The sequence below is a fragment of the Micrasema longulum genome, unplaced genomic scaffold (assembly GCF_059751315.1).
Source record: "Micrasema longulum isolate JH-2025_06_02 unplaced genomic scaffold, ASM5975131v1 h1tg001296l, whole genome shotgun sequence".
Classification (NCBI taxonomy): Eukaryota; Metazoa; Arthropoda; class Insecta; order Trichoptera; family Brachycentridae; genus Micrasema; species Micrasema longulum.
Genome location: NW_028278483.1, coordinates 67,820 through 81,210, shown reverse-complemented (window position 1 = coordinate 81,210; position 13,391 = coordinate 67,820). Strand labels below are relative to the sequence as shown.

The following is a 13,391-nucleotide window of genomic DNA, read 5'->3' as shown; positions in this document are numbered from 1 at the left end:
TTCATATTATAGAATGACTTACAGGACAAACGTACAATTGTAGTATACTTTTTGAAGGTATTTTTACATTTTATTTACCAAAAACCAAACACCGGATTGTCGTATTAAATGATTCTTTCTAGAGTTTCCCACAATCGCCACTGGCGGTAGCACCTCGTGATTGAATAATTTTAATTAATTAAAAAATGTGCTTGCGTTAATAATCCGCAATATTTTTATTTTTATTATTATTAGCAAATTTTATAAAAATAATGCAAACAGCTTGTTAGGGATGTTTTTAAAAAAAATATATTTTTTTTACTTTTTTGATAAAAATATAAAATTTATTAGATATATATTAAATAACTGTCAATAAGACATCACGTGTTTTTTTTTTGTTTTATTTATTAAAATAAGAAATTTGTCAATTCACCTTTTTTCATTTTGAAAACGTGGTTTGAAATTTTCTCAACTTTAATAATCTTTTTTCAGAAAACTGCGGTGTTTCAATTTTAAAAAATATTTTTCTCATATACCTTATTACACCATCTACCAACATACAGAACTTGTTTTCCGAAAATTTTTCATAAAATATATGTGAAGAACCCCCTTAAGGAAAAAACACAATAATGAGGAACTTTAGCCCTACGGGAAATTGAATACAAAAAATGTTTTCTTACGCGGGGTAAAAATTAGAGCATTAAATTGTAAGCCAAAGTTTCTTGAAAATGTACAGAAAAAATAAAAAAAAATATTTTGATAAAAACGCACTACTGACGTCACTGGTGTATGTGAATCAACCTATGATCTGAGAGCTATGGAAGATTTCCGGTCTGCTTGTCGCTTCTGGACCAATGGGAAGAACTGAATGAGAATAAGCGGAAATGAACCTCTGACGTTACACACGGAGTTATTTCAGAAATACAAAACTTTGAAAAATCGATATATGAAAAAAAAAAAAAATAATAAACTTAGTTTAACAGTATATTAACAAATATATTTTTTTTTTAAACCACTTAACTTGAGGAAGTTACAAGTTACAATTACAATCCAAGACAAACAAAAACGACCGCCACCACTGTTGGTCATAGACAATCTCCCACTGACTAGAACACCCAAGAAGGAAGGTGAAAAAGTCAATAAACAATAAACGAAGAAGAAGAAAAAGATAAAATAAATCATTTTCATATGCATCGTCCGAATAATGAATCATTTATAATTTTATCTCTGGTTCTGATTTTCCGGGAATACAGAAGGCCGTGATATATTTTTTTTATTGGTTGCGATATAAAAGACCGAACTTAGCGAAATACTGCGAGCCTTTGTGCCCGATGTCTAGTGCTGAAGTCGCCGATCATTCCGTTGACCCTCCGGCGAAAAAGCGGAAGCTTTGTGCATCAGACTGCAGAGCTTATTCTTCAGAAATGGCAAACAACGGATCTCGCGCTCACGATGATATCGACGATTCTCTGTACTCCAGGCAGCTTTACGTCCTGGGGCACGAAGCTATGCGACGCATGGCGCGCTCCGACATCCTGATATCCGGGATGGGGGGCCTCGGCGTGGAGATCGCAAAAAATGTTATTTTAGGCGGCGTCAAATCTGTCACTGTACATGACCGTGCAGTTTGCACACTGGCCGACTTGTCATCGCAGTTTTACTTGTCAGAGTCATGCGTCGGCGAGAATCGAGCGGAAGCTTGCTGCCCGCAGCTCTCGGAACTGAACCACTACGTGCCGACTGCCGCGTACACGGGGGCCCTGACCGAGGACTTTCTGAAGAAGTTCCGCGTCGTGGTGCTCACGTGCAGCAGTCTGGAAGAGCAGCTGCGCGTGGCCGAGCTGACGCGCGCCCTCAACATCGCGCTGATCGTGGCTGACACGCGAGGCGTATTCTCGCAAGTGTTCTGCGACTTCGGCGAGCGATTCGTGGTGGTGGACGCCAACGGCGAGAACCCCGTGTCCGCCATGATCGCCTGCGTGTCCCGCGATTCCGAGGGGGTCGTGACCTGCCTGGATGACACTCGCCACGGCTTGGAGGATGGCGATTACGTGACTTTCAGCGAGGTGAGTAGACTGCCTGTCGATACCTCGTTCCTTTATTTATAAATCCCATTTTTCGTGTTTTGTATTTATAGTAGACATAGAATACAAACTTGTTACGCTAAAATAGTAAATATTGAGATAATACGTCAAAGAGGTATGGGATTATTCCGAAGATTTACTTTCTTCATTTTCCATACTATATTATTTGTAACCCAAAGTGGCGACTGAAACTCGTGTAACAATCATTACAGAAATTAGGCAGGATTCCACTAGGATCCAGAGCGAGTATAAGGGGATAGATTTCATTCCTATTTATACCTTACATTTTTTATTTAATTCCCACTGACTTTAGATTTAATAATATATTATGTAATAAGAAAAAAAATTAGAAATTGGCTTCTTAATCGAGAGTTTTTATATTAATGTTCTATAAATAACTTGTTCAAATTTGATTCATATGTAAATGAATTTTTCATGATATATTTGTTTTTCTACTACTACTACTACTACTGCTACTGCTCCCTATTTTGACTAATGTTTATGTAAAGATATTTATTTCTAAGTAGGATTATGATTTATATAGGTAAACTTCACCAACAGGCCACAAAAAGTGGCTCGGTGACGTTTTTGTATTTATTAGGTGTATTTATTTTTATTCATGTGTACTTTTATAATTAATAAATAAATGAAAAAACTTAATTTGCATAGTTTTTGAAAACTTTCAGGACCTCATTCGGGAAATTGAGAAAAAAGCTATTTAAAATATCGCAACATAATAACAAAGTAACTTTTACATGTAGTAATCATCAGTGTCTCCAGCAATCCTTCCTAAATTCTCCTGTAAAATGTACCGAGTTAATAAATGTACAAATATATTTTTTACAGACTTAAATATTTAAATATCACGGTTCGGTGGCGAATGAATTATTTTTATTTACAAATGTGCACTAATGGAGTTGTCTGTGACGCAGGTACTAGGAATGACCGAACTGAACGGTTGCGAGCCCAAAAAAATAAAAGTTCTCGGGCCGTACACGTTTAGCATCGGGGACACGTCGGGATTGTCGGACTACGAGCGCGGAGGTGTGGTGACTCAAGTCAAGATGCCGCAGACTCTCCGCTTCAAGCCCCTGAGCGAGTCCCTCCGAGCTCCCAGCTTCCTGGACACCGACTTCAGCAAGTGCCACTTTCCGCGGCAGCTGCACCTGGCCTTCGCCACGCTGCACCGCTTCGTGGGGCGTGAGGGTCGCGAGCCGCGCGCGTGGAACGAGAGTGAGGCCTCTGCCTTCTTGGAAATGGCCCGTGAGGTGCGAATCGAGCTGGGACAGGATGAGGAGGCGGATGCGGAGCTACTGAGTACCTTCTCGCGCACTTGCGCCGGCCGCCTCGGGCCCATATGCGCCGTGGTGGGCGGAGTGGTAGCCCAGGAGGTCATGAAGGCTTGCTCCGGCAAGTTCAGCCCGGTGTTCCAGTGGCTGTACTTCGATGCCATCGAGTGCCTGCCCAGCGAGCCCCCTACCTTTTCGTCCGGGACCCCGGAGGGACGCTACTCCCTGCAAGAGCTGGTGTTCGGCCCGGACTTCCAGAACAAGCTCGGCGCGTTGCGCTATTTCGTTGTCGGTACGTACTCCCTCTCCATGAATGGTTTGAAACCGACCTTCCTGAAAATTAGCTTTGAATGTGAAAATGACAAATTTCTATTTTCTTTAGACGTAACGGTCCTTTCTTTAGACGCAACAATCGGCCAGCGCGTCGGTCCTGCGTATTGAACACTGAACAACTGAACAACATACAACAGCAACATACAACAACAACACACATACATTAATCAAATCTTTCTTATTCATTTCCCCCAATGTAATTCATATTTTATTTATATTGTCATAAATATAATGGTAAACAAAATAATGATAATCACAATGACTTTTTTAGTATGAAACAATATATTAACAATGCAACACCACACTGGGTGATGAATGGAGTCTCGATTTCATCTCATTTGGAATTGTATCCGTTTAAGTGAAGTATAATTATTAGTCCTTTAGTGTAGAATAATGTCGGCAGGTGCTGGTGCTATCGGCTGCGAGCTGTTGAAGAACTTTGCCATGATGGGAGTCGGGGCACGAGGGGGGTTGATCACCGTCACTGATATGGACTTTATAGAGAAGTCCAACCTCAACCGCCAGTTCCTGTTCCGTCCGCAAGATGTGCAAAAACCTAAATCCGCCACTGCTGCCAAGGTTACAACATTGATTCTACATTTCCAAACATTTATAGTGCTTATGGTCTGTCAATGGCAGGTTTAAGCTGCCACCTTACACACTGTATACCTACGGTCAGCATTTTCACATCTTTCTGTAAATGAATGAAAAACGAAACTATGCCATGCCATGCCGCCTTCTCAGTCCGCGTACTGTAAATATAATTACCTCTCTGTACCTAAGAAACGTTCACGGATTGCTTCAAAATAACACAAAAAACATTTTGTATTTCAAAATATCTACGTGCCAGTGACGATCCGTCTATAGAAGCGACGTAGGCATTGCTCGCTTAATGAAAATCGATTGTATCCATCCAATGAATTCGTCAAATCATTTTCAATATTGCTCTATTTGTTCTTCAATGTGATTTATTTTCATGTATATTTAAAATAAGCGCTCGATTACTTATTTATTTAATTCATTATTTCAAATATCTATTTGACGTAAAAAAAACATTATTAAATGGTCGAAAAAAGAATTTATGAATGCTGAAATAACAATAATTAAATTAACTTTAGTATTTTTCTCCGTGTCCTGTCGAATTAAGAATTCAGTTATGTCTGTAAAATGTAGCCAGAATCTTGGACCAATGTTTTCGACTCGATGGCTGCTGTCAGGTCAAAATCCTGAATAAGGATATCAAGTAGAGAAAATTACACCTCGGGGTCCTGGGCTTGATTCCTGGGAAGGAAATCTATACTGCAATATTTCATGTTATGGACTGGCACCTAAAGCGTCGGGCTGATTACCTCACCTTACCTTTGTGTAATGGATTACATCAAGTGTGCTAATACAGTTTCCTATGCACCGTCGGGTGCAGATGCAGATGCAGATGCAGGGGTATCATGATAATGATGAATGTTAATAACCTTTTATTTGAGATTTAAGTGACGACGAATCACCCACTATGGATACATGTCACCGCACGTCACTGCTAGATATACTTCACATGAAGTTCGGCAGACAGATCAAATCCTCGTATCTCACAAACACTGTGCGCGTAGCCTGTGCTTGGGCATTTATTACAAACTGATTGAACAAATATGCCGTTAAAATTATTCGAAAACCTGCCAATATCTGCAGAAAAGAGTTATTGATTCATAAATAGTAACGTATATGCCAACTATTAAATAAAAAATATCGAAGTATGTTAGGTTAGGAAGTAAAATTAAATCGAATCTTAATGAAATAACAGTAATAAAAAAGAATAACAATAGTCATGTTGTCGCTATATCATCTGACTGATGTATAAAATGTTGTAAATGATTCTTGCACCTTGTTCTAGGAATTTCATTTGAAAAACACTATAGGGTGTTGTAATCGGAATTTGAATGTTTATCTCCATTTTTTCTTCCTCTCATATCTCATCTTCATTTTTATATTCAATTTTAATTTCTCAAATTATTGTCTATTCATTTATGCAACTTGTAAAAAACAAATGTATGTGCATAGGTATATATAGAACTTGTGTTACTAATAACAAAAATAAGAAATAAAAAAATTGAAAATTGAAATATTTTTGTCGCGTAATTAAAGGGGAACCATTGTGCATTGTAGTAATTATAATATTATCCACTTCAGGTAATCAAGCGCATGAATCCAGAGATGAATATGCTGTCGCAGGAAAACCGAGTGGGAGCGGAGACGGAGAGTATCTACGATGACACCTTCTTTGAGGCTCTGGACGGTGTAGCTAATGCGCTGGACAACATCGACGCTCGCACCTACATGGACCGGCGCTGCGTGTACTACCGCAAGCCTATGCTGGAGTCAGGAACTCTGGGCACCAAGGGGAACACGCAGGTTGTCGTGCCCCACCTCAGCGAGTCTTACAGCTCCTCGCAGGATCCGCCGGAGAAGAGCATTCCTATCTGCACCCTTAAGAACTTCCCCAATGCCATCGAGCACACGCTGCAATGGGCGCGAGACGAGTTCGAGGGGCTGTTCTGCCAGGCGGCGGAGCATGCAGCGCAGTACCTGCGCGATCCGGCCGCCTTTCTGGAGCAAGCCGTGCGCCTGCCGGGTGCGCAGCCGCTGGAGGCTCTGGAGAGCGTGCACAGCGCCCTCGTGGGACGGCCTCTGTCCTTCGACGACTGCGTGCTCTGGGCTCGTCGCCACTGGCAGATGCAGTACTCCAACCAGATTCGTCAGCTTCTCTTTAACTTTCCTCCTGATCAGAGCACGACCTCCGGCCAGCCCTTCTGGACCGAGCCCAAGCGCTGTCCTCGGGACCTAGTGTTCAGTGTGGATGACCCCTTGCACCTGGACTATGTGGTGGCCGCGGCTAATCTACGTGCGCGAGTCTACGGCCTTCCCCCTTGTCGTGATGTTCGGCGTATTGCCGAGATCGCAGCTGCGATTCAGATCCCCGAGTTTGTTCCTCGTTCTGGAGTCAAGATAGCCGTCAATGATTCACAGCTGCAGCAAAATAACGAAGAGCTAGATCAAGATCGAACAGCAAAGCTGATATCGGAACTGCCGAGTTCCGAAATGCTAGGTGGTCTGAAGATCACTCCACTGGAATTCGAGAAAGATGACGATTCCAATTTCCATATGGATTTCATTGTCGCGGCATCCAATTTACGCGCGACTAATTATAGAATCGCTTCGGCTGACCGTCACAAATCGAAACTTATCGCTGGTAAAATTATCCCGGCTATCGCTACAACCACCTCTGTAGTGGGCGGGCTGGTGTGCTTGGAGCTATATAAGCTGACGCAGGGTATCAACTCGCTGGAGCGCCTTAAAAATGGATTTGTGAATCTCGCATTGCCCTTCTTCGCGTTCTCCGAGCCTATAGCTGCACCCAAGCTCAGCCCCGGTACGGATTGGACACTATGGGACCGCTTCGAGGTGGAGGGCGAGCTCACGCTGCAGGAGTTCCTGGACTACTTCAAGCGAGAGCACAAGCTGGAGATCACCATGCTATCGCAGGGTGTGTGCATGCTGTACTCCTTCTTCATGGCCAAGGACAAGCGCGCCGAGCGCCTGGGGCTGCCCATGTCGGAGGTGGTGGCTCGCGTGAGCAAGCGCCGCGTGGAGCCGCACGTGCGCGCGCTGGTCCTCGAGCTGTGCTGTAACGACGAGGAAGGTCAGGACGTGGAGGTTCCATATGTACGCTACACGTTACCCAAATAGCTGCCTTCCGACAGCCCCGGCTAGTGTGTTTCCCGAGTGTGCGTATCGCTGACAATGTACTACGCAGGGCCGCATTTACACCAATACGTAACAGACAATCCCCGAGAGGATGAGTGCTCGTCATGAGAATACTGAAAATTGTGAATTAAAAGTGAATACATTTATTGTAACCATTTTCCATAAAAATATTTATAATATACATATATATATATATATAATGCTGCACATTAAAATTAAAATAAAACCGATTTATTTTATTATTTTCACCAACGTTAATTCTGTTTAATCTTACTTCAGTTCTAAACACCCTCACTACGGAATAATGCAATGTTCAGATTTTACTGTATTGATTAATAAATGAAAACTGTGACATACACTTGACAATTAATTGACATAATACATGTTTGTTTAATTTATCTCTACAAAATTCTTAAGGCAGGAACATCCGCTCTCGGTATAGGTTTATATTATAATAGTATGTCGCTCACAGCCGATAATAAGATTCCCACTATTCACCCCCGATGGAGGATGGAGCCCGGGGAGCGTGGTGGAGAAATACCGAATGTGGCGTATCTCGATCATGGAGGTAAGGCGACCGGTTCGGTTCTTTGTGCCGACTGAACTGACGGTAGTTCGGTCTCTGAATATTACACATAGAATAATAGATATTATTAAACATCAATATGTCCTGAAGTCGTTGAAAATAATTTTTTTGTCGGAAAAAACTCAACTCTGATGAAAAACTTGGATAGAGGACCAAACTTACTAGTTATTAATAAAAAAACTCAACATTCTATACATCAATGTTTGTAGTCTAAAACCCGAAATAGATAGTATAGAGATGCAAAATTATGACAAATGTAACAAACTTCTGCTGGGAAGGCAGAGAAGGAGGGGTGGGGTAGTGATATGCATATTAAGAAAAACTTAAGACAATGAAGAAAAATATACCTCAAATATTCTAATAAATCTCACAAAACGGGAAATCAATTTATGCGCCACCTATAAACAAGTTGACCAGATAAAACTGAAGTCTTTGGTTTTATAATTTACGAGCTGAACCCGGCAATGCTTTGCTGTTGCTTGATTTGAGTTCTTGCTAAATAGATTAAATGAACACAATCGAAAGTTTGAAATCAGTTATTGTATTTAGTTCAAATTAAATAGGTACATAAACATTATTATTTTGGTGTTTCTGTTTACATAAATTATGAGGACAGAGAATTTCGATAAAAAGTTATTCGAACATTGTTTTCCTGTCACTGTCTTGCAGATGCCTCCCCGATACTGTGCGAAAAAGACAACTGCATGTCAGACCTTTTGTTAGTATTGACAAAATTGACATTTCGCTCTACCGTTTTCCGCACCTCAAAACTGAACTGATTATGATATTTTTTTAGACAGAATAAAATTTTCTGTATCGGAATGTTTTGCGTTTTCCAAAAATAGTTATGGTTGTATACCGTGCGCCCGAAGACAACAGATAAAATTGTGCTTTTTTATGGGTTTGAATGGTTCTATTTCCCATAATAAACCATTTTTTTTTAATTAAACAATTTAGGGCACACGTGTTTAAATATCTATAGTAAAAAAGAGCTTTGCGCTGGTTTAGACATGTAGAGCGAATGGAGAACGAAAGAACGGCTAAAAATATTTACAATGCGAATGTTCATGGACCCAGAAATAAAGGAAGACCGTGAAAGACATGGCAAGACCAAATCTAACAAATACTCGAAGATGGACATGGTAAAAGTCGGAATAATCGGCGCGCGTTCATGAGAAGATCTATGAATGTAGAGGAAGCGAGATCTGAATGCAAAGATAGAGTTATGTGGCGTTCTATCCTCTCTGCCTACCCTTACGGGATAGTTTGTTGTTATTCTAAAAAAAACATTTCTCTAGTGCCATAATTCAGAGAGAAAATACTTGAACACGTTTGTATGAAGAAAAGTCAGACCGAGTTTCCTCTTAAGGTTAAACGTAATTAAGTATACTTAAAAAACTTGAGTAAAAACCGTTCGGATAAACGTAAAAAAGATGTTGTAACTTTTCATTGGTAAATAAGTAGGTACTTGTTTATGATTTAATTTTAAATCTAAAAGTAATATGTAGATATTAAAAAATTGAATTTAAGTAGGTACCGAAGTATTTTTTTTTTTTCTTTATTAGGGCCTACTACCAAAACTTGATAACATCGGCCAAAAACAAGTTACATTTATAAACATAAGAAAAACATAAACAGAAAGGAATAACAATATAGATACAAACAAAAGACAACAAAAATATTAGTACAAGAATAACATCAAAATATCAATTGTAATAATAAACACATATCCAAACCAACAAAAATTTCAACATAAATTGAAATAGGCACTAACAGAAAAACCCACCAAAACCTGATAGTGCCTATTTAACAAAAAATAGAAACTTACAGTAAAATTAGAAGGAAGATAGAAAATAACTAGAAAAATTACAACAAAACAATCAAAATATTACTTGTTTATATTTGAATTCCAAATCATATAATAATCAATTATTTTCAAATAAAGAATTCTTTTAGCACATGTCTAACTCTGCTCAGGGATGCACTTGAGTCAGGAATGTGATTTTCAAAAATGTATAAAATCTCAGTTGATATTATTTTAGTCTAATCAAAAATCCAGTAAAATGAGATAAATGGGTAGAAATTATAAGGAATTAAATGAAGAAATCTCATTGGGATCCACAAAAAAACTAATGCTGTCTGTAAACATTCAAAAACAAACTTTTTTTATACTGAAAAAAATTACATCCATCCATTTTTTTGTACATTCTCAGTGAATACAACCCTGGTAATGAATAAAAAAAAGATTTACGCTCCTAACCTTCTCATGGCAAAGATGTACATTTATATGAAAACTGCACGTAAATCGGACCGGTAGTTATCGAGTCTACCGAGGAGAACCATTGGAACATTGCCTTTTAAATATATAGATTTAGAAATAAGAATTTATGAAAATAAAGGAAAATCAATAATAGTAGGTAGGGTATTCTAACATCAATATACTGGGAAATTACTATGTATTGACTATTGATGAAATTTCACCCAAAAAATATACAAGAGGGAAAAATGAAATGTGATAAAAGTTTATTTTTTTCCCTTTATTAGGGTTTATTTCAATTTATGTTCAAATTTTACAAGTTTAGTTATGCCGCATAACTTATAATAAACGCATAACTTATGCGTTTATTATTACAAATATCATTAATTTTGTTATTCTTATATATTTGTTTTTTTAAATGTTTATGTACATTTTGTTATTCATTGTCTTTTCTGGTCTTGTATATATGCTTATAATTTGTAAATGCATGCAACTTGTTTTTGGTCAATGTTATCATGTTTTGATATATGTTGATGATATTAATTTGATCGTGTAATTACAAATATTACAGAAATCAAACACACCATAGACTTTGAAGACGCTCCTATGCACTCTTCTCAGTGACCATAGAGCGCTCTATCTAAACTTAGAATTACCTGTTGAAAAACAAACATGCACCTTAGAAATAACATATTACACGAAACTAAAAGAAAAGCCATTGGCTAAAATATATGAAAGCAATAGTTATAAACAATTACAAGATACATCCATCTAAAAGGAAATCAAAAAGAACACAAAAACCAAAGTGAGAAACTTCACTACATCCATAAAAGAGGGTTGGCTAGCCGAAGTAATGTACCCATACAAAGAAAGGAAAAATAATTAAATAATATTCAAGAAACAAAACCAGAAACATAGATAAAGTATATATCAGCAAATTAAAAAAAAACAACATTACCGACATTATGCAAGACAACAACAATAAACATGGTAAAATAATAAGAAATATCTGATTAGGAACAAAATTACAATCATAACTCTTTGCAATATTATCATATTACTCTAGAAATGATTGAATGTGTCTGTCCTCTTTCTGTACGGGCCCATTTTGCCCGCTGGACGTCCGGTCACATGGGCAAACTAAGCTGCAGACCCCCCCGACCTCAGACCACCCACCTCACCCTACCACCTCATCCGACCACGGAGTAGCCGGATTACGAAAGACGCCACTCTTCCAGTCAACGAGGACGACAAAAATATTGTATATATGAAACTCCTAGCGATCGGATCCTCACATGTGTATTTTAAAAAAATATTTTTAAAGTTACAAATGGCAGATGAAATATTTATATACATTCTGGTAAAACAGTTTTTTTTTCAATTAATAAAAAAAAAAACAAAAATCTTAGCTTATATAATATTTTAATGTTTCACAGATCGGCCGCTAGATGGTAGTAGTAAAAGGAGTTTTTAAATGTTTTTATAGCATTTGGTATGTGATGAATTAAAAAAAATATATAATAACAACAGACAGGCAGAAAAAGTAGCATGCTGAGCAAACAGAAAAAAGTGAGTATTTGGTTTGTGGTGTAATTAAAAGAAATAAAAATAATAACAGACAGTCAGAAAAATTGCTTTAATCACATTTAATTTTTGTGTTCTCACCAGGAATCGAACCCGGAACCTTCCATGCGTGAGTCAAGGGTCTTAACCACTTTATCATGGAGGCTGCCGGGATAATAATAAATAATAATAATATTTGGCTGATTTATACAGCGCCATTTTTGTGTAAAATCACCTCAAGGGTGCTTTACAATTAAACTTGCATGCTAAAGTGACATATTATGTTTTCTAATTTAAAATTGAGGGTATGATAATCTAAAGATGTGAGATTTTAGTTGGGATCTGAACTGACTGGGATTGTCAATGATTCATAAGTTTGAAGGTAATTGGTTCCAGGCAGAAGGGCCGGCCACGGCAAAAGCACGATCTCCGAATCTAGTGTTTGGGGAGCGCTGGATTTTGACAAGTTTTCCTCTGCCTGAATCTGATGCTGATCTAAGAGTAGATTTTCTTTGACATGTATTATAATACAAAGGTCCAATGGGTATCTTGGAGCCATTTCATGAAGGGATTTGAAATACTGTCCAGCAAAGCTTGTATTTTATTATCTCTGGGCTTTTTAACCAGTGCAAATCTCGAAGATGCTGTAAGATGTGAGAATATTTTTTACTTTCGTATTAAGCCTTGTTGCTGCATTGAAAACAGATTGAAGTTTATCAGTTTGGTATTTTGGGAGATTTGCGTATATTCTATTACAGTGGTCTAGACGCAAAACGACATAAGCATTCACAAGAACTTTAGCCGACTGTTGCCTGCTAGTTAGCATATAATTTAAATAAAACTGAAAGATCAGCTTTTAAAAAGTGACATAGGGGAGATTTCAAATAACAAATGTATATTACACCAATGTAGGGGAGAAGGGAGAACCTTGCCAGTGAGTTAAATGGAGCATGTCTGAATATTTCAGAAAAATAAAAAGTATTCTTTATCTCAGGTCAATAATGATAAAAGAAATCTGTCAAAGAATTTATTGTCTCAAAAAACTGCATCACCAGGATATGATAAAATCGAACGCGCAATAGTAAAAAATCCCAAATGAAGCTTGGTCATAACAAAATGAATTAACACGCATATAAAGTTGGGGATCTACCTGGAGGAACTAAAAACTGTAAGAATTACTCTTATTTGTAAGGGTGGAGATAGAACGGAACCTAGTAACTGTATTTATAAATTTGATATTTGAAGCACTAACTTTGTGGTTATTCATGTAATAAAATAAATACAACAACTTTGTTTAATTAAAAAAATAAATACAACAAGTTTGTTTAATTAAAAAAATTAAAACATGGTTGAGGATCATGTAAAGAGCCTAAACATATTGACTGAAAAATAACATGGGCTCCAAGAAAAGAAAGGAACTGGAAGAACTCTTTTAAACTTGGTAAAATACATATTGCAAATATGCATATGCAACATATGCAAATTTGTGTAACATGCGTTGTAAATCATCTTCTAATTCTATTGTTACGTCTGCGTAACATGTG

The 13,391-nt window shown here is 37.9% G+C and overlaps 1 protein-coding gene across 1 annotated transcript; it reads left to right on the top strand.

Annotated features, from left to right (window-relative positions):
• Positions 1-1,184: 1,184 nt before the first annotated feature.
• Positions 1,185-7,667, top strand: Uba1 (ubiquitin-like activating enzyme 1). The gene is made up of 4 exons (XM_088234868.1): positions 1,185-2,045; positions 2,996-3,644; positions 4,089-4,264; positions 5,867-7,667. Exons 1-4 carry the CDS (start codon positions 1,311-1,313, stop codon positions 7,421-7,423), a joined length of 3,117 nt encoding a protein of 1,038 aa, XP_088090994.1. The 5' UTR covers positions 1,185-1,310; the 3' UTR covers positions 7,424-7,667.
• Positions 7,668-13,391: the final 5,724 nt, after the last annotated feature.